General features: G+C 45.4%; 1 protein-coding gene across 1 annotated transcript in view; it reads right to left on the bottom strand.

Annotated features, from left to right (window-relative positions):
• Positions 1-2,516: 2,516 nt before the first annotated feature.
• The window catches only part of col5a1 (procollagen, type V, alpha 1), an 87,193-nt gene continuing 62,209 nt past the window's right edge, over positions 2,517-27,500 (bottom strand). The window contains exons 30-65 of the mRNA XM_080847444.1: positions 26,532-26,639; positions 25,739-25,792; positions 25,118-25,171; positions 24,047-24,091; positions 23,844-23,897; positions 22,786-22,830; positions 22,604-22,657; positions 22,313-22,366; positions 22,154-22,207; positions 20,801-20,908; positions 20,486-20,575; positions 20,198-20,251; positions 19,673-19,780; positions 18,511-18,618; positions 17,289-17,342; positions 17,098-17,151; positions 16,820-16,927; positions 16,423-16,476; positions 16,151-16,258; positions 14,197-14,250; positions 13,705-13,812; positions 13,537-13,590; positions 13,290-13,343; positions 13,069-13,122; positions 12,856-12,909; positions 12,587-12,694; positions 12,288-12,341; positions 12,029-12,082; positions 11,659-11,766; positions 11,275-11,364; positions 11,071-11,124; positions 10,431-10,686; positions 9,838-9,950; positions 8,710-8,778; positions 6,121-6,354; positions 2,517-5,314 (exon numbers count right to left, since the gene is read on the bottom strand). Coding sequence (XP_080703570.1) covers positions 5,168-5,314; positions 6,121-6,354; positions 8,710-8,778; positions 9,838-9,950; positions 10,431-10,686; positions 11,071-11,124; positions 11,275-11,364; positions 11,659-11,766; positions 12,029-12,082; positions 12,288-12,341; positions 12,587-12,694; positions 12,856-12,909; positions 13,069-13,122; positions 13,290-13,343; positions 13,537-13,590; positions 13,705-13,812; positions 14,197-14,250; positions 16,151-16,258; positions 16,423-16,476; positions 16,820-16,927; positions 17,098-17,151; positions 17,289-17,342; positions 18,511-18,618; positions 19,673-19,780; positions 20,198-20,251; positions 20,486-20,575; positions 20,801-20,908; positions 22,154-22,207; positions 22,313-22,366; positions 22,604-22,657; positions 22,786-22,830; positions 23,844-23,897; positions 24,047-24,091; positions 25,118-25,171; positions 25,739-25,792; positions 26,532-26,639 — 3,033 coding nt within the window. The 3' untranslated portion in view covers positions 2,517-5,167. The remainder of the gene's footprint in view (positions 5,315-6,120; positions 6,355-8,709; positions 8,779-9,837; positions 9,951-10,430; positions 10,687-11,070; positions 11,125-11,274; positions 11,365-11,658; positions 11,767-12,028; positions 12,083-12,287; positions 12,342-12,586; positions 12,695-12,855; positions 12,910-13,068; positions 13,123-13,289; positions 13,344-13,536; positions 13,591-13,704; positions 13,813-14,196; positions 14,251-16,150; positions 16,259-16,422; positions 16,477-16,819; positions 16,928-17,097; positions 17,152-17,288; positions 17,343-18,510; positions 18,619-19,672; positions 19,781-20,197; positions 20,252-20,485; positions 20,576-20,800; positions 20,909-22,153; positions 22,208-22,312; positions 22,367-22,603; positions 22,658-22,785; positions 22,831-23,843; positions 23,898-24,046; positions 24,092-25,117; positions 25,172-25,738; positions 25,793-26,531; positions 26,640-27,500) is intronic.

The following is a 27,500-nucleotide window of genomic DNA, read 5'->3' as shown; positions in this document are numbered from 1 at the left end:
TGGTGACACTGATGAATTTCTTGCAAAAAAAGCATTTGTCCCAAACTCCCGATTCAGCTGTCTGATGCTCAATAAATAGCTCTGCAGAAGGGAACGTTCTGGAACAAGAGGCAATAATTAGTGAGACATGACAGCTAGTCACAGGACAACTTTTGCAAAGTGGGGCGATCATGTTTGAGCTTAGGCTGGGGATGGGAACTGTATCTCTCCACCAACTCCTCTGTGGTCATAAAAAACATGCGAGAACAGTTCCACTTCCTGTTGTTGACCCACAAAGTATTTATTGACACCTTAGTGGCAAATACAGTTAGTCTTGGAATTTGACTTGGAACAGGTTATGGTTAGTGTTAGTTGAAAGGTTATTGACTATATAACCGGTTGAATGAATGGGAATTAATGTGTTTTACTCAATGCGAATGTAATGCTCATGATATTCAGCAAGAGCTTTTAGGAATGCTTTTAATTAACAACAAGCATTTAAAATAGCTCTTTATTGTTCATTGAGTTTCTTTTTCTTGAAGTTTTATTTCCATAATAAGTGCACAGAACCCCCCTGTGTAAGCAACATTGTCTGGGGGAGAGGCAGGCATGAATATGTAAATGCGGAAGAGAATGTCAGCTCACTGTAGCAGTTGTATGTATGTGTGTGTGAGTTGGTGTGTGTGTGTGTGTATGTATCTTGCCTGATTCATATGCATCTAGGCCATCTGCATGGGGGCCAGCTATGAACACCTACTGTTATCTCTTCCAGAATGATCACACACTCCTTTCACCTGTTCTACCATTGCACGCCACGCAAACCCCACTTTCAATCACACAGGTCTCTACAGCACTTAAAAACCCTGCACCCTTGATCCCACGCACAAACCCCTAAGGCTCCTTGTGTGATGCCATTAGACGTTAGTGGGTTGAAGTAGGCTATGATTGATTCATAAACGCAATCATTAGAGCTATGATGCGTGCCATCTAGTTAGCACGCTTTTATGGCTCTGCGCGATCAATAGCCTACAACATCACCTCTGGTCGTAAACTACTAATGAATTCACACTCAATAGACCCTCCCTCATTACTGTGATTAAGTGCTTTCTCCATCTATGACGTGGAAGGCAATATTACACTGTACAGGGGAGCTGTGATGTTGTAAGGTGTGAAGTGAAGTGAAGATTATGACAGAGCTGATAAATGACTAACACATCAGGTCAGACAGCACAATGTCAGGCATCAAAAGAGTCATACAACTAGCAGGGTGAGATGTAGAAGTAGACTGCATCACTTGAGAGAGCTGAAGCTGAAAGGGTAGCCTTCAGCAAGGTGCTTACAACACCAAAATACAAATCTAGGAAAGCGCAAACACACTGATAATGTCTATTACTGTTACTATTATGTAGACTTTACTTGTGCCTTGAGCTTAACTCCTTCAGATGAAAAATGTCTGAGAAATGAGCACATGTAATGTACGTATATGTGAATAAAATGACGCAAATAGCCTTACTTGTGCTGTTAACTTAGCTACTTTAGATGAAAATGTCTGAGCACATGTCATTTATATGTGAAGAAATTACATAAATAATCTTATAAACATATAAATAACTGATACAAATAACATAAATACCCAAAGGTATCTGTAGGATCTGAGATCTATAGATTATTGTGATCATAGATACTGTTTGCAGCCAGAAGTGTGATGTTGGGTCAGACTCTTAAGGACATGGGGGGAGTGGGTGAGAGGACAGTGAGGTTGTAAGACCTGAATAATATGTTATGGCTGTGACTGCACAGAAGAATTGCGACCGCTAGAGATCTGAGATCAGTAAGGACTGAAGACCAGTGTGGAATACGATATAAGTGAGACCACAAAAATGCAATTACTCTGAAATTACTTTTATTAGGATATCCTACAAATCTCACTTCATATATCTCCATCTCTCCTGTGTATGTAAAGAGTGTTTGTGTGTGCAGGAGGTTGGAGGCACAACCTGTTTTAATTGGAGATGTATTATCCTCCTCCCTGTAGGTTGAATAGTTGAGTGGTTGTGAGCCAAGTGATGGCAACGAGGTGTCCGTCACCTGTGAAAAACACAATGGCTGTGTGCACAGCGTCACACTGATAAGCACAAAAAGCTGCAAACAAAGAGATCACACACACACCACACACTCCGAACCATCCCCTCCAGGCACCCTACACACAACATGCATCGACTTATAGCATTTAGTGAATGCTCAGTAAAAACAATGACGCTTTATTCAGCTTCATACAGAGGGGGCTTCTCACGTAGCACTACTGGTATCCATTTACATTTATTTTTTTTAAATAATACAATAAATATACTACAAAAAAAAAACAATGGCTTAGGTAGAGAGTTACATAAACGCTCTCTCCCCAATCCACAATGAATGCATGACAGCTCGCTTTATCAAAAGAAGCACTCTTGAAATAGATAATGTTTCGGGAATAAAATTGTGGGTTGGAGATTAAGTCATTTGAATGTATAACAAGGAGAGGAAAAAACTTCAACTCATGCATACAGATAAGTTTTAATGCTTCAAAAGACATACAAGAGTGTGTGGCCACAGTAAACTTGAATTTATTGACATAAAAACCAATATATCATCTATCCTTTCTTACACAGGTTTGACAAGGGAAAAAAACTTTGAAAAAGAACGAACAGATAAACATTACGAAAAAAAGTAACAAGAAAAAACAAACAAACAAAAAAAGTAACGCATTCTTAATTGGCAGCATGACTGCTGGTTTTAAAACATTTACAGAAATTCGTTTTATTGCTTAATTTTTTTTTAAATTGAGAGCAAATGTTTAAAGTGATATTTTTCATTCAAGTCATTTAAAAAACGAGAGAGAAGGAAGGGCATCATAGCAGGTGATGCAGTGGTGACAAGCTATAGAGTGTGGTTTGTACAACGCGCATCATCTAGTGGCAACAGAGAGAGCTGGATCATAGCAGAATTACTTGAACCCAAACGCTCTAAAATAAGCTTGATTTGTCTTTTCCATCAGTAAGCCAGAGGAAAATGTTAACAATGTAATAAAAAATAAAATTAATAATAATATTTATTACTCTCAAGTGGCACCTCTTAATGTGCAGTGTGATGAGATACTTGCTCCTACTCTCCATAAAGGGGGGGGGGGGGGGGGGACCTGCACACTCTTACGGAATAAAAAGGCAACCAGCGACAGTCAAACATACGAACATTAGGTCTTTAAATTAAGTGACTGTGGCCTTCAAGTCTCTGAAGGTGAAAGGAGAGCAAGGAGAGGAAGAATAAGACAAGAGGCTGGAGGACCTCAGGCGCACCACCTAAGGCTCCCCTCCTTGGCGATAAAAGCTTTGGAATTCTTTGGGGTAGGGAGGGTGATTAAGCACCCCACCAGGCCCCTTTCCCCCTGACACCCAAATGACTGGAACACCCCTCCACCGACAAAACAACACGAGGAAAGATAGACGTCTGGAGAGTAAAGGGCCACTGACAGCCAGCGAGATGGGCTCGGGATGGTATCTGGCCACGGAGGACTCACATTCCTGCATTAGCAATAGTAGCCACTTTCAGCTGACATTCGGGCTAGGCTCTGACTACCTCTAATTAGCGATATGACCTTATTAGGATTGCACTAATAAGATGTGGCTGGACTGATCTGATTTCCTCCTACAATCTGCAGTGTTCACTCAGTCCTCTGACAAGTGTGGTTTCTGCGTGGGCCATGAAAGAAAGACATTCGACATAAACAAACACAGAAAAAACAAATACACGACAGCAAATAACAACGAAATAAAACATCAATCTGTTCTATGAGTGATTATGATGGATTGGCATGCAGTAAAATATTTCCCGCTCAGGCACAACATGGCGCCCCCTGTCTTATGGGGAATGTAAGTGGCAGGGAGACGCGCTAACAGTCGGACAAAAAACGTCAGTGAATCATTTGTTTTTATTAACAGTAAAAAAATTGAAAAACAAAACAATATATAGCACCACAGAGAGAATGAAGTAGCACCTATTTTTGTATGACTGTTGTGTTCCTCGATAACGTGACAACTTGTCCCGCTGTGTAACTGTTCTTCCGACGGGGTTACAAGTGAGGAGAGGGGGGGGGGAGATAAAAGCCACGCCCACCGGTCGCCATGACAACAGGTTGCTGTGACCGCAGGCTGCTGATGTCCGCTCCACTCCTGGTCTACACAGTGGCCCAGGAGTGCCTTCTGCCAGGAGAAAACCTTTGCTTCCTTTCTTTCTTTCAGGCAAATCAATGCTCACATCATTGCTTCGTGTGCTTTTTTTCTGACTTTTATTATCACTCTTTTTGATTCGTTAAATTACAATTAAGACGTGCTTTACACTGGTAACAAGACAGTACCACCTTAGTTTCCTCTTTTATTTTGGCGGTCTCATCCAATTCAGAGTGGTTTTGGAAGGGGTGGGGAACAGCATCTCTCTTCCTCATCATCCATTATATCACATGCACGTTTTGAAGCCAGAAATATAAAAAAAAAACACAGACACATTATCAGAAAAAAATATACAGAAAGTACTTACAAACATACAAAAAATATTTATATATTTATATAATAAGCACCATTCGAAAGAATGGGGAGAGAATTATGCACAAAACAAAAGCATAGCAAGAACTGGGGGGACTGGGACCAGACTGAGGGGAGAAAATGGCCACATCACATGGAGAGAGACCAGCGTGTTGACGACCGGTCCTAGCCTCGCCAGAGACCAGAAATTGCGGATGAGAGTGGTGGAGGGGCGGGGGAGGGTGGAGTGGGATGGAGGGAGAGATGGGGGTCAGAGGTCATGGGGACAGACAGGTGGAGCTAGCTAGCGTGGGTCTCATCCAGTTTCAAAACTTGCATGTGAGGGAGAGGGTAAACTGAGGTTACAAGGTTGCTGTGATATTTTTTTTTTATAATTTTTTTTATTATTAAAATTTTTCCTCCTTTATTTTTTTTTTCCCAATTTGCCTTTTTTTTAAGTTATCTTGAAATTGTGTAATACATGTTTGTTTGTTGGTTTGTTTTGCATAGAGACACAAATGCTATACAAATAAGTCAGAATTCTTTCTCATGTTAAGTGTCTGAGAGAATGAGAAGATTGTGAGTGTGTGTGTTTTTTTTCTTTTTTTTCTTTGGACGTTCAGAGAACAGTCTTAGCCGATGAAGCAGGCTGGTCCCACTTCGAAGCCGAACTTCTGTGTTGCTCCGCCAAAGTCGTTGAACATGACGTCTACGAATGGTACCTGTTCCACCTTTGGCGTGCTGATCTCAAGAATAGTCTTTTCATAGCCCTTTTTCAACTGCAGAGGAATCAAAACAGAGGACAAGTCCATTAGTTAAAGGTATGCTTGTTTCAAATTAGACAGTAACTACACTGTGTTGGTCTTGTAACTCAAAATGTGTCAATTTAGATGAAGCAGTTACTTTAACCCACTGACAGAAAGAAATTGCTCTCTGATCGCTAGTCTGTCATTTCACAAAATTGAGATGTATGTTAAAATCCTGTGGGTGTATTCCTGTCATATGCAGGAACGAACTCAAACAAATCCTTGGCTTACTCACTGCTTTTAAACAACTTGACTGCTTAATCCAGCTAATGTTCAATCTACTGGATGAAACTCATCCCACACAACACAAAGTGGTAAGTGTCCGTGTCGACTGTGCTCCACGGGGCATCTCGGGCAGGTAATGATCATGTTCATGCTCTGCTAGCGGCAGTTCCATTAATAAAAGCGTCCCGGAAGAAAGCTGTTGACCTGGACATCAACCCTGGGCCCTTTCTGCTGGAGTCGCTGTAATCAGCTCCCATTATCTAATTACCCATGCCTCTGGCTCCGTGCCAAGCCTAACTGATTACCAAATAAATGTCAGCGAATCCTCTGTGAAGTTGCTGAATGAATCCCACAATCTTCTGAACCTTCAACATTTTACCTCACCAAGTTCCTTTTTTAATTTTTTTAAAGCTGTTCCACGGAAGATATTAGTTGAACCATTTCGTTCTCAGAGTGTCACAGTCTCAGCGAACAGCCCAATTTATGAAATATATTGAACCTTTCCTTAAAAAAAAGCACAAAGTAAACAGTTCTTTCTTTTCCACCCAACTTACCGCACACCCGTCCACGACGGCTCTGATGTAGGGGTTGTTGTCGTAGGACATCTCCTCATCGTTGGAGCCTAGGAAGCGGATGGCCTTGTCATACGAGTCGGATTCCGGGTCGTGCCACGCCACCGTCTGGTAGCAGTTGTACGTCAGGTTCTGGCGGGCTGTGGCGCTAAGCAACCGCAGGAAGGTCATCTGCACCACACCAATGGGGTTACCCTCTGCGTCCACATACGAGAGCTACACACACACACACATAGAAACACACAAAGAGAAATGATCTACAAGGTGTTCAAGAGTAACAAGCTGTACAGAGGCTAGTGTCATATCATTTAGCGTTTACCTCTACACATCACACCCTAATATTCTACTCAGCCTAAGACTTTTTGATGGACATTACCATGTCTCCTGTTATGACTGCCGTATCAATGTAATATACTATATTTTTAGAAAAAAGTATTCTTGGATTCTTATTCCTATTATCATGTTATAGGTGTGTTAAAACTCATTACCCATGAACCACTGCTCTGAATCACCCGAGGGGTATTAACCTCATTACAGATAACTCACTGCTCTCATCAGGCTGTAGTGTTAACATAATTAACCATAATTCACTTGTCTGAACAGCCGCAGGAGTGCTAACCCCATTACCCATAATTCACTGCTCTTAGCAGCCTGAGGTGTGTTCAACCTCATTACCCATAACTCACTGCTCCAATCAGACAGTGTCTGTCAAAGCCTTGGCCATGCATTGATATTTTTTTGCGGTGAACTGACAGTTATGGAATGCTGCAATGCCGTGTGTGACAGCGCTAGCAGGCTAGAGGTCTGGCCTGCCTCCATACCACAGTTCACTGTCATGTTTGATAGCGAGTGGATATATGGGTCTAAATGCTTTATTACCGATAATTCACTGCTCCGTGACACGGGGAGAATAAGGTTGTATTTTCCCAGATATAATGGTGGACATTTGCTGAAGACTTGGGAGTGTGTGTGTTAATTTGCAGTCAGGCTATGAGCTTTCCTTCCTGAAGAGTTTCATTAACATCCATGGTGAAGAACTGCATTTATATAATTTGTATGGGTATATTTTAAATAACTCCTACTGTAAATCCTACTACATACACAACAAACCTAAACTGTTTTATGACATTTGTGTAAAATATTGTGTAACATGGACAACTTTTTTTTGACCTGTTTACTTTTTAGGATTGGTGTGATGTAACATTTGCACCAAGCAAGGCAAATGTTTTGACTGTTCTGTTGTCATACCAACCGCTGCTGTGCTCTTTCTGCACCTCCATCACTGTTGCACTCACACACATGACTGACTGAAAGAGCTGAGGCATGCAGGATGCAAGCAGTGCCATGCTGTTCCAAGAGCTTGATGCACACACACACACACACACACACGATACTTACTCGGGTCCATACACATCGTCCGGTCTTACACACTTCTTCTCACTCTGCCTCATGCACATCCCACCAAGAGACGCACACACGGACACACACCACCTTGACTGGATAACCATTACCACACGTGGGAAAATATATCTAAAATACAGTTAAATTATAATTTAGCTAATTATAATCTGAATGTAAGTGAATTGTATATGTGCAATTTATTATGTAAATTGGCATTAATGAGCGAGATCAAACACTTGGTTATCCGTCCCCAGTGTGTGTCCTGTCATATGTGTTTCTGGCTAAGCGAAGGGGGGTGTTTACTGTCTCCAGTGCCCAAACTGGAGAGAACAATAAACAAACAAACCCCCCCTTCCCTTCCCCTCCAACTACCACCACCCACGTGTGCCCAAACAGCCCCCACATTGCCATGGAAACACCACCACCACAAAGGAATACATATTACCTCTCCATCACAGCCGCAAGTGAAGGCCTGGTACCCAGAAGCCCCGTGGGCAGTGACTGAGTACTACAGCTGGGCTACAGGAAACTAAGAGTGCATATACAATTCCAAAATGGCTGACATGGTGCAATACCATTCACCTTCAGCACTTCCTTGACCTGGGTTTGCTGTAGACTATATAACTCAGTAGAGCACTCAGTCACATTAAGGTGTAACTTTCTGACTCCACAGGTAAAATTCTGAAGCAGGCACACTTTGTCATGGTCGTGATACCAATACACAAGTGATAAAACAACACGTAAGGAGATGGATTTATGCTATAAAAAGCAGAAGTATCTACTGTAATTTAATGTAATTCTCCTTACTGTCACCATGGCAAAAGTGTACCACCACTCCACTTTTACCCATAAGCCTTTGAGGCCACACCTTTGCTGTTGTTTCTGACGGTGAGTTGGCTCGGAGCACCGCACGCACCGTAGGAGAAGCCGAGAGAAGATCTACAGTCCAGACCAGAGACGCATGCAGAACCGTGGGCCCGGAGAGAACCGGCAAGCCAGCCCGGTCTCTCGGGACCCTTGGCCAGGTGCACTTACCAGAGAACCGCGCTTGTAGTGACTATACCAAGTGCCAGGGGTGTCTTTGGGCCAGCGAGCCATTTTGCTCTGTAAAATACGAGACCAAGTCAGGGGGGGTGCTCAGGGGAGGGGGGGCAGGTTGGGAACGCTTACCAGTTTACCACGTTTGAATTCACTGAACCAGGAGCCCGGAGTTTCCTTCACCCAGGAGGTGAGTCTCGTCTGGGTCACCACAGTAAGAGGGGAGAGAGAGCGGTTACACATAGAAAACATGAAAGCAAGACACAGACATACACACACACACACAGAGACAGACAGACAGACAGACACACACACACAGATACACACACTCCATCATGAAGCAATTTCCCAATGAAGGAGTTAGAAAATATGATAGTCAACACACGTACACACGAAAACATACACAGATTGTGTGTGTGTTGGCATGCCTGCGTGCCTGTTATATGTACACATGAAACTACCTCCCAGAAATTAAAAAAATTAAACCTGAAAATGAATTAATGTGGCATGTTAATTTGGAAATGTGGGTGTGTGTGTGTAATATGAAAATGTGGTGTTGCACTTGCTGGTTTTTAATGGAAAGACAACCACGCAAACACACACCCACACACCCATACACAGAGACAGAAGAAAGAGTATGTAGGTGGAGAGGCCATTATCCTGAGGTAAGTGATTGACAGCTCCTGCAATTGTTTTGTTTATGAGTAAAGATAATTAGTCCACACAGACACCCATCCCAACGCACAAACAAACACACACACACACACACAGACAGACAGCGGCATCCTCCTGTCTTGGTGTATTTAACACATGAGTAGAAGAGACGTTAATGACAGTCGAGTTCAGTACGAGGCACACACAAATACACAGATTTAGACACAGATTTCATCATCATAGAAAACATTATTGCAGTACAACTTCCCCATTCGGTTGAGCCGGATACACATCACGTGGGGAGAGAATGGAGGTAGTGGACCTAAGTGGCATGAAAGAGCCTATAGTCTGGTAGTGTGGTTATACCTCAAGGACAGAGGGTTAAGGGGGCCCTCTGATGAATGGGGAAGGGTTGCTGTGAAAGTGAGGATTTAGGGCTGATAATGTGACACTGAGGGAAGGTAAGAGATTTTAGGAAATCAAGTAACCTCCTGACCCAGATTGGTTTTTGATTGGCTGGTCCATCAGGTGAGTGGTTTTGGGGGGATCAGGGTAATGGCTCTGGGGGAATCATCAGGTGAGTGGGGAAAAAAACAAAGTTCTCACCCCTTCGCTCTTCTTGTCGGGGAAGATGCAGCTCTCGCCTCCCGCGGTGAAGTTGCAGTAGACCTTGAAGGCGTCACGCGAGCAGCCCTGATTGGGATCGACCCAGTAGTCACCTGGCAGCAAAACAACCACAACCAAAACCAGAGTCAGACCCAAAAACCTCATAGCATAAATCATCCGGGCCCGCATTCATAAATACGTCTCTTGATTCATCGACTGATCGATTGAGCAGCCTCAGCCTGAGCTGCTAGTCCAGTCTGGGCCGGGTCGGCGCCACAGTCGGCCACTGTGGAAGTAATGAAGCACGTCCAGAACACATCTTTGTTCCTTACTCGTGCTTAATTAAAACTAATTGATTTTATTCTAAATGGGTTAATTACTCATAATATAGTTCTGCTGGACAATACAGTCCTGGCTTGAGGAGGTTTGGATGTGTGTGAATACACATTCTTGTGCACATGTACTGTGTGTTTGTGTGTGTGTGTGTGTGTGTGTGAGCTTTCATATGTGCAATTCAGAAAAAGGCAGGCATAGCTGCAGGACCTTGCCTGATTGATCTGTGTGTGTGTGTGTGTGTGTGTGAGTGTGTGTACCATCGGGGAAGTCTGGGTGGCACAGCTGCAGGTCCTTGCAGGTACGGGCGGGGTTGTTCTGGGTTCCCAGCGGGTGCTTCATCTGCTCGATCTCCAGCTTGAGGGAGTTGAGCGAGCCAAAGATCTCCTCCATACCATCGTCGTAATCCTTATAGTTGGCATCGTCCTCCATCAACTGGCTGGCGTCGATGTTCCTCTTGGAACGCTTGGGAGAGCTCATTATAGGCAGAGGATGGATGACATCGCCGGGAGGACCCTTTGAGCATGAGAGAGAGAGAAAGACGGGAGAGGAATAGGATATTTGTTACAAGAAGGATCAGAATTCTTAGATTATTTTAAAAGGACGATTACAAATAATTTAAGAAATACATTTTAGAAAAGATTTTGAAAGTGACATTTCAATCCAAGAATGAGTCAATCCATTAGAGTATTTCTTATCAGATAAACTCTGTTATGACAGATGGAGACGGATGAGATGCTATCTATGTGAGAGCGAGCTATGAGCTACATGTGATGTGTGGGAGAATATGAAGTATGGTTTGTATGGGAGCAGCACATGAATTAGATCTGCTGTGTAGGAGAGTGAGGCATGATATAGATATGAAATGTGTGTTAAGTTACACATTTGATGTATACTCACAGGTGGTCCAGGGGGACCAGGAACACCATGCTCTCCCTTAGGACCTGTCTGACCCTGGAGAGAGAAACAGAGAGTGTTCAATGGAGGCACACACACACACACAAAGAATACAGCTTTACACACATTCTGGTGCCAAGTATAGAATCAAGGCTGAAAGAGAGAGAGGCACACTCTCCAACAGCCATAACCACTAAGAGCGCTTACAGATGAGCCCTTGGCTCCTTTGGGGCCTGGGGGGCCAGGCAATCCTGGGGGTCCGATGGGGCCCAGAGGACCGGTCTGGCCACTGATACCCTAGAGGAGAGGAGGAGAAGGGGACACACACACACACACACACACACACACAGAGTGAGCAAGTGATTGGGTGAGTGCAGTGTGAACTTGTACAGAGGGTTTCTGTAGAAGGACTGCAGTGAGTAGCTGATAATAACAAGAGGCTGTATCAGTGTATCAAAACAATGCCGTCTTGGGAGATCAAGAGGTTACAGTAGGATGTGTGTATCATAACGGAGTGTGCGGTGAAGTGTGTCTGTGTGAGCTTCTATGGGTTTGCATTTAGGTGTGTGTAAATGGGTCCATGTTCCATACGTTGTCTCCTTTCGATCCTCCTTGACCCTGGGGTCCGGGCAGGCCTCGGTCTCCCTTCTCTCCCTGCTCTCCGGGGGGTCCGATCAGACCAATCAGACCTGGATGACCCTGCAGATCGATCAAACACAAACGTCAAAAAACGGTGAATAAAATACAAAAAGACACGAACACACATGCTTCTTTTCATCCTCCACACCAGTCATCCACTCATCAGTGGGTTCTGGCAGCTTCTCCCGCTTCTCTTGTCAGTGTCTGCAAAGCTTTCAGCTGTCAATCAAAGCCGCCTGACGGGGGGGGGGGGCGCAGCGAGGCTCGCACAAGTTTATTTATTAATTAGCTATCAGCTACGCGCCCTAACGGAGGAACTCACCTTTTCACCCTTCAGACCGGAGTCTCCCTTCAGTCCTGGCAGGCCGGGAGGACCCTGTCAACATGACGAGGCACAGGAGAAGGAAAGTGAGTAGAAAATGAGGGGGGGAGGAGAACAAGGAGGGAGGGGGGAAGAGGAGGAGGATGGAGAGGAGCAGACATACAAGGAAAGAGATAACAGAGAGAATGAGACTTTAGTGTCTATAGTAATCATCTTTTCATTCGTATGTATAAAATGCTGAGTAAGACGGAGAACCTACCATAGGTCCAGGAGGTCCATCAGGGCCAGGGGAACCGGGCAGACCTTGTTCTCCCTACACAGAACCACACAGAATCAAACCTAAGCAGCAGCAGAAATACTCCATACTCCAGAAATCTTTAAAAAAGACTATATTGACCCCTAAAGTAGAGACATTTTTCCCAATCTCATTCCGCCTGTTTAGAACAAACACAACACACTCCCAAAGCTTCAGAATCAACAAGGAAATCATCTGTATTCTGTTTGCCGCGCAGCGGCAAGAAAATCCAATTACATCCTATAAAGATTAGAGGGACTCACCACTGGACCAGGGATGCCTCTCAGACCCTCAGAACCGGTTTTTCCAGGCATACCCTGAGGCCCAACAGGTCCAGTCTTTCCAGGAGGACCTTCCAGACCAGATTCACCCTAAAAAACAATGAAACTCGTTGAGTTGGTTTATTGTGTTTGTTTGCATGTGGGTCTGTTAGGTCATTTTTTGGTTCTGCTTTGTGAATGTTAGTGTGACGGTTTGTGTGTTTCCTGTATGTTTTTCTGAGCGTATTTCTATGTCTGTGTTTGTTTCTCACCTTGGCTCCCTTTTCTCCAGCTCTTCCCTCAGGCCCAGCAGGTCCATGGGGACCCTACAAAGAGACGAGAGAGAGCGGGAGAGAGGGGGGGGGGGGGGGGGGGAGAGAGAGAGAGAGAGAGGGAATAGTAGAGAGACAAATATATGAGGTGACATTCTCTGGCTCACACCTGGAAAATGACTGCAAGGAGTAGATATGATGAGAAAGGCCTACCCTCTTTCCTGGAGGACCAGATGGACCTGCCTCACCAGTGGGTCCGGGAGAACCCTAGCAGACAAGAGAGAGAGAGAGAGAGAGAGAGAAAATGAGGATGATAGTACTGTTACTGTATCATGTGCCTGAAATACAATGACAGACATCACAGAACCTTTATGATATTCGAACTTCCTTCAAATCATTAGTGGATGGGATGATTTACTGTGATGCAAACTCACCGGCTGACCAGCCTCTCCGTCATCACCCTTGTCACCTGAAGCGCCATCCAAACCCTGCAAGGAGAAAATACATGTTAATGGGTCGCGATGTCACTTCCTGTCAAAGGGCGCTTGAGTAATCTAGACACAAGAAAACGTAAACTATTTTTGCTTAGTGGCCCATTTCTGAGTTCACAGTGCAACCTAACATAGTTTAATATGTCATCTTATCTATATCTTATCCTTTCAGCATGAGAAGTAAACTTACAGCGGGACCGGTCTCGCCAGGAGGACCAGGATCACCAGGGAAACCGCTTGGACCCTGAGAAGAGACGCATCACATCATTAGTGTACTGCCAGTCGAGAGTGCCTATAATGAGAGCAGACAGAGTGCACATGCTGAGCTACACCGGATCAGAACAAGACCAGCACTTACAGGGCTGCCTTTAGGACCGTCATCTCCAGGTGGACCTTTGGGACCCGGAGGGCCAGAGGAACCAGCAGGACCAGCTTCTCCCTTCTCCCCATGCTCGCCTCTTGGACCCTGGACCAGAACAGAACTCGTTATTACAATCCATAGCAAATTGATGTGATTAACTAATCATATACTTAAAAGCAACCAGCAATCGACCACCCATCTGTATTTTGCTTGGTGATATTTTGTTATACAACAATTTAGGTGTGAAGTACACATACTGTTTGTTGTGCTGTGATGTGATAAGCTGTGTTGATTTTACAGTTAAAGTTGGTGTAGTGTATTTTGGTTGTGCTGTGCTTGTAGCTGGAATGGTGTATTATGGTTGTGCTTGTAGCTGGAGTGGTTAATCTTGATTGTGTTCGCTGTTGTGTTGTTTGTCTGTTGTGTTGTTTGTCTGTTGTGTTGTTTGTCTGTTGTGTTGTTTGTCTGTTGTGCTGTTTGTCTGCGTACCGGAGGGCCGAGGTCTCCCTGCAGTCCAGGCTCTCCTGCTTCACCAGAGTCACCCTGACAGGAAAAGAAGCAGACACAAAGATAGATTGATGGAGTGAGTGAGCGAGTTGGGATGTTTGGTCACTGCACTGAAAGTCACTGCTCTTGTCCTTGCAATGCCAGTTGGAGGCAGAGAGTGTGGACATCCATCACTCATACAGACACACAGACACACATACACACACGCACACACACACACACGCACACACACACACACACACACACACACACACACACACACACACACACACACACACACACACACACACACACACACACACACACACACACACACACACACACACACACACACAGACACACACACACACACACACACACAAGCAAACACAGTGTCTGAGTCCTAACTCGTGTAAAAATGGATGGATGTGTGTGTGTGTGTGTGTGTGGTACGTGTATGTGTGTGTGTACGTGTGTGTGTGTGTGCACACTTGCACGCGTGTGCTGTCCCATCCTCGCAGCAGGCCCATCCATACATCAGAGGCTATTTCTCATCTCACACGGTGGCCAATCTATTCTTAAGCTAAAAATTCTGAGTGATCATCACCGTCATCAGTCCCCCACAGAAAGAGACAGTGAGAAAAAGACAACCTGAAGGGAAGCACAGTAAGCATCTTAATACTGATCAAAGCTCTACTCTGTTATTGCTTATTCAATCTCATGCTCAAGATAGGCAGTAGCTGTTCTGCCCACAATCCTCTCTGTCTAAAAGTAGTAAGAGGGACTGATCATTCAACTATTGTATTATTATAGTTAATTTCTAATTTGTAGGCACTCTGAGATTCTTTGGAATGAAAAGTGCGTTAAAAATAAAATGAATTATTATTATTTATTATTATTAACTGCAGAGGCAGTCAAAAAAATACCAAGAGCTTAAAGACACTTCTCCCTCCAGTTTCACAGATTATGACTTGTTTGACCTCCTGCAGTGTCTCCTCTAAAGCAAGTGGAACAGCAAGTGCTGTTTACTATCCCATCATGCTCTCCGCTCCTTGTCCACTTTGTCCCATTTCGTTTGATTGTCTTCCCTCATCCTTTATATTTTCCCACTCGTCTTCTGTGCACTTATCCCTTTTCTCTATCCTGTATGACATATTAGGTCATGATGGCATCCTTAGGAGAGGAAAGAGAGGGAGAAAGTGGCACTGAAGAAAAGGGATGAAGGTGCTTGTATCGATCGGAGAAGATAACAAATCACACCATCATCATCGCTGGAGAGAAAAGTGCTGAGAGGGTTGGACGGAGGGCAGTGGCTGGCAACGCGCTCGGCAAACACACACACGCACACGCGCGCGCATGTGCGAACACACACACACACACACACACACTCGTGCATCTGCAAACACACACTCACACACACACACACACAAAAGCTCAGACACTTTAGAAGAGGTACTTAAATAATACAAAGATGCCTTACCGAGGACAGGCCACACATTCGCTTGAATGCTTGCACACGCACACACACATACACACACACACTCTCTCCCTCTCTCTCTCTCTCTCTCTCACTCTCTCTTTCTATCACACATCTATTAAAGTGAAAGTGCAAAAGAGGTTTTAGCGCTTTAAACTTGATCATTCAGCTGAATGGCCAGTTGAAATATTAATGAGGCAGCAGCGCTTTAGAGTGCTCTTAGCATCTATGCTCAGTCAGGCTGCAGTCTCACACTCAGGGCATGGCACACACACACCACACATACACACACACACACACACCACACGTACACACACACCTCACACCTCACACACCTCACACACACAAACACACACACACACCACACACACACACACACACACACACACACACACACATACACACACACACATATACACACACAGATTCACTGATGACTGATGTGAGTGTGTGTGGCGAGAGGGACGGTTTGTGTTCTACCTTCTCTCCCACGTTGCCAGGGTTACCGATGCCACCTGGGGGTCCTTGGGGTCCATCTGCTCCATTGGGTCCGGCGGGGCCTCTGGGTCCAGGAGGACCAGGGGGACCCTAGAGAGAGAGAGAGAGAGAGAGAGAGAGAGAGAGAGAGAAAGAGAGAGAGAGAGAGAGAGAGAGACAGGGAGAAGGATATTTAACATTCCACCTGGAAACAACCAGTTAAACACCAACTGTGGAAAAGGGAAGAGCCAATACTTCAAGAAGAGTTCTCTCACCATCTGACCCACGTCACCAGTCTCCCCCTTCTCGCCCGTAGGTCCTGGCAGTCCCTGTGTGAGAAACCAAAAACCAATGAGCCCAGCGCAGAAGGCACCAACACACACATCAGCCACTTCATCAAGATCACATAACACAGACTTGAGTCACACACACATGAGTCACAGCTAACTCTCTTTAGCATTCAACATCTAATTAACACCTCCTGTGTGGTCATGACACATCCCTCTTGATTTACTTTGCAAATGTGCACTTCTGTTCACATTGATAACGTTATTGGTCAACGCCTTGCTTTGAATCACTGAGCCTGGCTTCAGTGTGAGATGGATGGCTGTTTGAAAAGAGGAGTGTAAGAATGGGTTCTGAATGGGCCCAAGTCCTCGATAAGTCTCTAACCTGAAGGCCGACGGGACCTGGAGGTCCGGGGAATCCTCGGGAGCCTTCGTCTCCCTTCTGACCGAACAGACCTTGCTGACCTCTGGGTCCGGGCTCGCCATCGGCCCCCTGCGCACCAGAGAGAGAGAGAGAGAAATAGGAAGAAGGCGGGAGAGAGAGTTGGATGGATGGATGGGTAAAAAAATTGAGATTACCAATAACAACCATCACAAGAAGCAGGAAATTATCACAAATGTGATGGTAAAACAAGGAAAGTGATGTTAAGGTGTGATACTTACAGATGGACCAGGCTGACCGACGGGACCTTGTGGTCCAGTTGGACCAGGGGGACCCTATAGACAAAGATAGCAATGAAAAAAAACAATGGCGCATTATTAAACATGGCTCCGCCAGGACTTGAAGTCTAGTCTAGATAGAACAATGATAAAATGCTAATATGGTGGAGAATGAATGATAACCGGGAGCTTACATGTTCTCCTTTATCTCCTTTGCTTCCCTTCTGTCCGGACTCACCGATCTCTCCCTGTGGACACGAGGCACAGAGCACAATGAGTCACGATGTATTATCACAGAACAAGATGTCAGCTGTATGTCCAGAATGGCACAATGGGGCGGATTAGGATGTCTAAGGCAGGAGTCACAGGTGCATGTATTTAGTGTGTGTGTGTGTGTGTGTGTGTGTGTGTGTGTGTGTGTGTGTGTGTGTGTGTGTGTGTGTGTGTGTGTGTGTGTGATGATCAAAATCTTGATCCCCAACCAATCCTCAGAACCAGTGTGTTTGTGTGTGTGTATGGAATAAGAATTAGCCTGTTCAGTTCAGAGTGTGTTGAGATGCAGAGAGTGTTACCAGGCGAGCCTGTGTTGATGCAAGAGGCGGGTTGACATCTGTGTATTGGGGGTTTGTGTGTTGGGACCTATGTGTGTGTGTGTGTGTGTGTGTGTGTGTGTGTGTGTGTGTGTGTGTGCGCGCGCGTGTGTTTGTTCAATCTGTCCCACACATCCCTACACCCCACAGTTCAGAGATGGGAGCTTAATGTGATTAAGAAGCTGACAATTTCTCAGAGGAGAGAAGATTCAATTAAGACAGATATCCCTTCAAAATGAATGTGTAATATGTGAGTGAGTGTGCGTGTGTGTGTGAGAGACAGACACAGTGAGGGGGTAGAGGAGCCGAGAGTGTGTGCATATTAATGCACAATGATGTCTGATCACTGCCACTCTGTCAGGTGCTGTGCACACAGATCGAGTCTCTCAAATTCCATCACTAAAATCGAATTGCCTGGCGTTGAATCCAAGCCTCAAGCAGACGTCGTTGTCTAGAGTTTCTTCCTTTTTTAATAGTTTTTATTTTCTATGGTGTGCTAGAACTTTTATTTTAGTATTGTTCTTTTCAGTTATTACAATGTATCTTGCAGTTTAAAATGTAAAGTATATATCCTGTGTGTCTGCTCTCTTAGCCATACCGTCTCTGCTCCCATAACATCGTGACAGGCATCTATAGAGAATGGAGGATTGTTGTGTGTGTCTATGTGTGTGTGTGTGTGTGTGTGTGTGTGTGTGTGTGTGTGTGTGTGTGTGTGTGTGTGGGTGTGGGTGTGTATTGGAGAGATGCATACACATACTGGTGTATCGATAAATGAGACATGGGGACATGTTTAACAAAGAGGGAGAGACACACTGCCACCCCTTACCTTATCTCCATCCTCTCCAGGGGGTCCCAGAGGCCCGGCAGGCCCAGGCAAACCCACTGGACCCTGGATGCCATCTCGACCAGCAGGCCCCTGAGGTCCTTTCTCTCCCTAAGAAATTAAACATAGACATCTGAGATCAGACTAGCAGAAACACACACTCACAGGTCTCTCTCTCTCTCTCACACACACACACACACACACACACACACACACACACACACACACACAGGTCTCTCTCTTTCTCTCTCACACACACACACAGGTCTCTCTCACACACACACACACACTTACACACACACACACACACAGGTCTCTCTCTCTCACACACACACACACACAAAATATTCTCTTTTCACTCACCACATCAGTTAAGTACAGAGGCTTAAAAGCGATCTGGCTCACGCTAACCACCACTGACACATCAATGCGCTGAGTAAACACAACTCAACAGTAATCTCAGCCTGGCAGAGATAAAGCTGCAGGCCACAGGCATGATTGAGATGTGAAGCCCTCAGCACACTATGGCTCCTCTATGGCTCCCCCCAGGCCAGATTGACTCTTGTCTTGTAATGTCATCACTGCCAGCTGGCTCTCAATATGGAGACGTGAGGAGGAAGTTATGCTCAACTCCTGACATATTTATGAAAGCTGTGTGTCTTCAAGATGGTGGCACTTTCTGAGTACAGCTGTACTCAAGGTAAATATCCCACATAAACACACACTCACTGACACTCACACTGACACTCACACTGACACTCACACACACACATGCACACACACACACATACACACATATACACACTGACACTCACACTCACACTGACACTGACACTGACACGCGCACGCACACGCACACGCACACGCACACGCACACGCACACGCACACGCACACACACACACTCACACACACACTCACACATACACACACACATACACACACTGACAATCACACTGACACTCACACACACACGCACACACACACACACACACACTGACACTCACACACTCACACACACTCACACACACACTCACACATACACACACACATACACACACTGACAATCACACTGACACTCACACACACACGCACACATACACACACACACACACACTGACACTCACACACTCACACACACACACACACACACACACGCAAGCTTACCGGTCCTCCCTTCTCTCCGTGCGGGCCTGGAGGTCCTTGTAGTCCAGGGCGACCTGGCAGACCAGTGGGTCCAGCTGGGCCAGAAGCACCGCGCTCACCAGGAGAGCCCTGATAGGAGGAGGGGAAAAAAAGAGAGATATAGAAAGAGAGTGACCGAAACAGTTCGATTGGAGCTCACGATTATTGAGTTACGTCCTTCTTATTTATTTATAAGCAAATCTTTTATGTATGCATGGAAGCTGGTGGAGAATATTTCACCTCTACAATAAAGTCAGAAAGTGATGACATGGACAATACGTTTCAGTAATGTAGTTAGACGTGAATTACATAACTGTACATATCTTAGTACCTTATATAACGCAGCAGTAAGATTAAATTATGGGGGAAAAATACAGATTCTTAAGAAAACAGAGACAGAGCCACTAAAAAGGAATAGATAGACCGAGAAATAGAGGAGAAAATAAGAGAGATGAGGGGAGATGAAAAAAGTTAAAAAGAAAGAAAGATGGTAGAGAGTGAACTCACAGCAGGACCAGGTGGGCCATGGGGTCCCTCACTTCCTTTCAGACCATCGGCACCCTAAGAAGAGAGGAACACACACACACACACACACACACACACACACACTTTCAGCAATACTCTTGCAACACAACATAACACATAAGCTCTTCACTAAAATCACAACAAAATGAATTAGACTCCCAATAATGATTATTGTGTGCAATAAATACAAAGTCTCTGCCCCGTGGGTTCCTGAAGGTTATACACGGTTCCATTGTGAATGGAGAGAAGATGGGAGGTTCTAGTACTCACCACGGCACCAGGAAGACCACGTTCTCCAGGGAAGCCTCTCATGCCAGGTGGACCATCTTTACCAGAGGGGCCAGCAGGACCTGGATCTCCCTACAGAACACAGGGAACCAGCCGTTGGGACCAGAACGACCTCAGTAGACCACATTAGGCCACAAGAATGCATTATAGAACCCAAGAATCCATAATCCATACAAGACTCAGTAAGACTTCCCAAGTTCAAATGTGTATACACTAAACAACACACACTAGAACAAAATAGTAATAAAGTAATATACTACTGTGGTGAAATATCGTACTATATCGGGGTTTACTCACCTTGGCTCCCTCCTTTCCAGCAGCTCCAGGTAGTCCCTGCTCACCAGGTGGACCTGGGGGTCCAGGGTGGCCTCGGTCTCCCATTGGTCCAGTCTCACCTGTGGGGCCCTGAGGACAAAGAAATGCATCATGGGTAAGAGCTTTTTTCTGATCCAGATCGAGATGTGGTACAGATCTGTGAGCTTTCATCAGAGTAGTATCAGCTCAATGAAGCCTCCATGAAGCATCAGTATAAGAGTGTCTTACTGCCGCTGTGACTAAGGCCTGTTGTGTATTTGCATGTGTGTGGGCGTGTATCTGTGTCCTTGTCTGTGAATGTGCATTTTGAATGTGTTAACCTGCATATCCAAGCGTGGGAGGCTGCAGCAGAATGTGAAACTCTGTCTGTGTTTGTGTGTGTGTGAGTGTAAATATATGTGGGTGTGGGTGTGTGTGTGTGTGTGTGTGTGTGTGTGTGACTGGGCATTAGCAACGAGAGTGTGGATCCATGTTGACTGTGCATGCATAATGGATGAGGCTGTGAGTGCTTACACACCAACAATCAACAGGCGCATGAGTCCCGCCGTCAGCAAAGATCAGGACAAACAAGGGTCTGACTTGGCTTAATGACCAACTTATGACCCTCTTCAGCCTCTATGGTGACAGTCTAGACACCGCTGAGGGTACAGGAGGGAGAGAATGTGTGTGTGTGTGTGTTCGCAGGGGAAGTGCGAAGTGAGCAATTCAGCTGCGACTGCAATAACACAAAACACTTAAAGTGGAGAGAGCGTTTTGAAAAATACACCTTCATGAATATGCATGCTCTTTAAAGAGCATCTCTTCCACCAGCCTGAGAGCTTCAGGGACACAGAGCCACACTGGAAAACTCGGAACAGACATTCTCTCTCTCTCTCTCTCTCTCTCTCTCTCTCTCTCTCTCTCTCTCTCTCTCTCTCTCTCTCTCTCTCTCACCCATTACCCATCAGTTGCAACTACACAGACATTCACATCAACTGTGCACCCACATTCTCACTGAATTACTGTTCAGACAGTTGCAGCGAGCACACACACACACACACACACACACACACAAACACACACACAAACACACACAAACAAACACACAGTGTTACACTTTGAAAACACTCAGAGGTCACACATCACACACACTCGCAATATGAGCATGGGCAGCTCACTAACATGGAGCTCCAAGCCTCTGACTGGGTGATGGATTACCATCGTTTGGAGGACCAATTTAGGAAGCCCTTCTTAGGGGGACCTCGTTAGGAGTGAAATACAAGGCTCTGTGTGTTAGTGGGGTTCTAGCTCGTTAGGAGTGAAGGACAGGGCTCTGTGCGTTACTGGGTTTCTCACCTGAGGTCCAACCACACCGGGAGGTCCTGGAGGTCCAGTCTTGCCTTGGAAACCCTGGGGAGATAGGACAGGTCGTTAGAAGGGTGTGTGTCTTTGAGTGCAGATGTACAAACGTGTGTGTATGTGTGTGTGTTTGTGAGTTTGAGTTTTAAAACTTACAGTCTCTCCTCTCTGTCCTGGATGTCCGGGCAGACCATCTTTTCCAGCTGGTCCCTACACAAACAAACAAACAAACAAACAAATGCATTTAGAATAGACCAGAGGCAAAACAACCAGATGAGCTATGCTGGCGAGAGCTCTGGCTGCAATGAAAAACCCTTTGGCTAAGAAGCCATTCCCATTGGCATTTCTTCTTGCCTCTGAATATTTCATAACAGTATCTTTGCCATCTTTCACCATGCTGCCCTTGCACAAGAACTAATTGTTGAGATGGTTCATGTTGTTACTTACAGGGGGTCCCTTTGGTCCTGGGAATCCAGTTGGCCCCTGAGGCCCTGGCAGACCCTGCAACAAACAAAACAAGATGGGGGGGGGAGGGGGTTACACCACGGCCCTTCAGATCCACATCACAGACCAATCCACCAACAAGTCGTTGCTGATTAAGCTGAGAGTAGGAGGGGTTTGAGACGTACCCGTTCACCAGGAGGTCCGGGAGGCCCGTCGCTTCCTGAGTTACCCTGTTGGGAAGGACCAAAAAACGTCAGGTTCCAACTTTATCATTACATAAACAAGCAAATGCATGAAAATATGAACAGCTTTGCTGTTGTGTTACTTTAATCAGACTGTTTTGGTATAAGTATTAAACCATGAGAATTAGTGTAGTTATTCTACGGGTCCGCAGTCTACTCATCAGGGTCTGAGGCTGACTAATACCTGCGACTGAACATGGATCAGAAGTGTTCTGTAAGACGGGCAGAATGAGACAGATCCTCTGTCAGTCTCTCACTCAGTCTAATTAGAATGGACTGAAAACCCCACTCTCTCCAGCCCTCCGTAACTACAGTCCAAATTGTGATGAGACGGAGGGGGGGGGGGGGGGGCTGATGCATCTTGAGAGGAGTGATGGCACAGCCTCCAACAAGCCACTCAGCACTTTGCTCCAGAAGGCCAGAAAGGATGACATTTGCTCTGTTCCAAATTATATTGATGAAAGCCTTTTCATGTTTCAACTTTCACATCCCGTAGATCCTCCATTAATTTCTTCAGGTTTGCAACTCCAATTGCCTTTGACTGCTAGGGTTACGCCTGGCACACAACTCACACCCTATTAAGTTCAAACTCTTCTCCCTGTTGGAATGTTCACACACATGTGCACACACACACATGTGCACACACACACACAGGCAACGCATGTATGCCACACTTATGATCTAGATCGGAAAGGCTTTCATTTTATCAGTTCGTGTTTAGAATTAACTTTCAATTTCCAGACATCAGGAAACTTACTGGAGGCCAATGCATTGGAAGCTCAGGTAATACAGGAGAGTTTATGTTATATGCTTATGTCATGATATGCATGCAGATGCATACCACATGCAGACATGCATGTTTCTAACACGTCTTGACCAGGCTCCAGTGCTCTGTTCTGACGTAGCACGAAGCAGCTGCAGAAGTGCTTCTAATGAAGCAGACACTCAGAAGCTTCCGGGCTCCTTCAAAGTGGGCTTCTCTGACCTCTGAACCCACTCACCTTTGGTCCGGCTTTTCCTGTTGGGCCCCTGGGTCCCCTCTCTCCACGTGGCCCCTACAGACACAGGAGCGAAAGAAGAAAAAAAAAATGTTGGTGAAATAAAAGGTGAAGGTGAAGGTGAAGGCTTCATCCTTAGTCATTAGCACTGCCAGGTGCACACTACAGGAGTAGAGGTGAAAGGTCGCCAGCAGCAGGAGACTCACCGTTGGTCCTCTTTGACCTCTTGGGCCTGGCTTTCCTGCTGTTCCCTGTGGCAGGGGGAGGGGAAAGAGAGGAGAAAAGAGAGGAGGAAGAAAGAGGTGACAGGAAGAAAGAAAGTTAATAACTGTGGATGCATGATTATACGAGCATGCCAGTAAGCGTGTACCAGTGTTTACTCATTATACATACTAATTAAACACCTCACATTAGCGTAGGGAAGGCAGCCAACACCAAACAACAGATCATGATTACGTTTTTTCTTCCTCCTCATAGGGAAATAATCTTCAAATAACCAACGGGTAGTTCTGTTTTTCCAAAAATATCATTTCACGGGGCATATTTATTAATTTATGGACTCCTCTTTCAGATCCGTGCTCTGTTTATACACAAATTGTGTTTGTGTTGCTGCAAAATTTAAATACGACCCTCGCAAGACTCCACAAAACAAATGGGGAAAGACAGGGATTTAATGAGATATTACTCATTATTAAAACGTAATAACACAATGTGGGGATAATCAGGTTGATTATCCAGCAGCAACAATGCGCTTCATCGGAAAATAAGAGTTCGGAAGAGTTTTTAAAGTGAGATGAGTAGTTTCGTCTGCGATGCAAAATTAATGAGGAGACTGATGTTAGCATTAGAGGGTTCTATAATTCGCTGAGCATCTGAGTGTGGTAATGCCAATACCATTATCTTGCGTGTGTGTGTCTATGTGTGTCTATGTGTGTGTGTGTGTGTGTGTGTGTGTGTGTAGGGTAGTGTGTAGTGTATCTGTGAGGATTAGCGGAATATTGCTGTCTGTCCTCCTTTGAATGTGTAAACTAATGAGGATTTTGCAGGGAAATTCAGGATCACACTAAAGATTCCACTGAATGAATTTCTGAGGAAGAGGGGGAAAGAGAGAGAGAGAGAGAGAGAGAGAGAGAGAGAGAGAGAGAGAGAGACTGAAAAATTGTGTGGGTGTGTGTGTCTGTGTGTAATTATCTAGAGGTAATGAGTGTAGCATACATATAGCAGCATGTGTGTGTGTGTGTGTGTGTGTGTGTGTACGTGTAGCAAGTTTGACGTACCCTGGTGCCCTTATCTCCGTTGGCGCCTGGGAATCCTTGAAATCCTTGAGAACCCTGTAGAGTAGAGAGACAGATTCACACACACACACACACACACACACACACACACACACACACACACACACACACGTAGAGAGTGAGAGAGAGAAAAGAGAGATAGATAGAGAGCGAGAGATTAAACTGCAGGTCCATCAAAGAGCAAGGGAGCGGGTGAAGGGGGGGAAAAAGTGCTGGTGCAGCAGTGCATCCTGGGTTGCGGATGAGTGGAGGGCCTGACACCACGAGGCGCAATACGGAGAGGCTTTGATCAGGAAGTTCAAACACGCCCCTCCTCACCCGCCACCCCCCTCCCGGTGCAGCCCCCAAACCATAACGTGACAGGCAAACCCCAACTCAAACAGAAGGCACAAACACACACACATACACACACACAACCTTGCACTCACAGCAGGTCTAACATTCACAGCCACACACACACACACACACACACACACACACACACACACACACACAGCAGCACTTACAATCACCCCAAAACTCACCCAACGAAAAGACAGACAGTATGCAGGCATAAAACAAACACATGAAACACACTGGAGGAGCAGACAAGGTCAATCTTACCTTTGGTCCTGGTCTTCCTGGATATCCTGGCAAGCCGGGCACGCCCAGTTTACCCTGGTGAAAGAAGGTGAACACCAAAGTGAACATCCAACACCATCATCATCCCCTTTTACTCCACCTAACTCACATACACCTGAGAACAGCACCATCATGTTCTCTTATTCCACCTAACCCACATACACCTGAGAACAGCACCGTCATTTACTCTTATTCCACCTAACCCACATACACCTCAGAACAGGTTTACCTATCTAGGTCACTGTGAACCCAAAATACTCCCCTTCACTTGCATAACTGTGAGGACTGGGGGGGGGTTGTGAGTGGGGTGGGGGAGGGGGGGGGGACTCCTTAAAATAAGCTGGAGGTCTGGTAGTGAGCCCCCAGAGTGATTATCATGAGGAGAGCATCCTCCTGAAATAGCTGCCTAAACGAGGCAGGGATTGCCGGTCCTGACACGGGTCTTAATTAAGATGCAGCGGCGTCTCCATGGGGACAGTTTAAAAGGGCTAGTGTTTCTTCACCTGCCACACGCTAGCTCTGTTGCTCATTTGGGCCTACCTGACCTGACCTGAAGTTTCTAGGATACTGAGAACAAGCAATTAAGAACAAGAACTTACTCACGCACACACACACACACACACACACACACACACACGTAGACAAACTGCACACACACCTCAACAGCACATTCCTCCATCGTTTTACACAGACACATGTACAGTATACATGGTGCACATCTATTTTCCCTGGTAAAGACACACACACACACACACACACACACACACACACACACCTTTTCTCCTGTGGTTCCGAGAGGGCCTGGGTCTCCTGGGAGACCTGACCTTCCTTTGGGTCCCTCTGGTCCATCCTCTCCTCTGGGTCCAGAGGCTCCAAGCTCTCCCTGGAGGCACAGCACAGAAAGGTGTGAATAAATGGGCTATAATACACGTCTGAGTGATAATACACATCTGTCACACACACCCACCCACCCACACACACACACACACACACACACACACACACACAAACACTTTCTTGAAGAGTGCATTTCAATTCTGGTCAGGCCCGAGAAGTGACTTTTGGACTCAATCTTTTGACTTTCATCGGTCTGCTCCACATCCTTGACTCCCTTTTCTTTTGAAGGGATTAATACACAAACCGGTCCCTTGCTTCCCTCGCTTCTTCCCCTCACTCTCTCTCTTTCTCTCCTTTTTTCCCTTCTTTCCTTTTCTATCTTTCTCACTCCTTCCCCGGTGACTGGGCCGAACAAAGGCACGAATGGGCACAAGACAGGGCTTAATGGGCGGGACAGGGGGCTGTGGTGTGTAACGAATAATGGCTGCTATAGAAACCCCTATTATTTTCTATATAATTTCTCCACTTCTATGTCAACTATTCTTGTGTCAGCTTTGAAGAAATGTGACAAGGGTACGGAGGCATCAGTGTTCTCATAGGGAAGGTTATTGACTGCATATGGACCAGTAGCAACCACCAAACGTTGACTCTATCAAACACGCAAAATATAAGTTTTCAAGTACTTAACAATCTATGGTAATATTATGCACTTCCTATCCTTTGAAGTTAATGGAGAATACTTAATGTAAGTCTTATTGATGTGATGTCAGTTTAAGGGTCTCTTCATACATCTGCATCTTTAAGAAGAACTGCTTCACCTCAGTAATTTAAAAATGATATTCCACCACGCAGTCAACACACAGAGGAATACTGTGTGTGTGTGTGTGTGTGTGTGTGTGTGTGTGTG

Source organism: Sprattus sprattus (assembly GCF_963457725.1).
Source record: "Sprattus sprattus genome assembly, chromosome: 11".
Classification (NCBI taxonomy): domain Eukaryota; kingdom Metazoa; phylum Chordata; class Actinopteri; order Clupeiformes; family Clupeidae; genus Sprattus; species Sprattus sprattus.
This window is presented reverse-complemented; position numbering and strand designations above follow the sequence as displayed.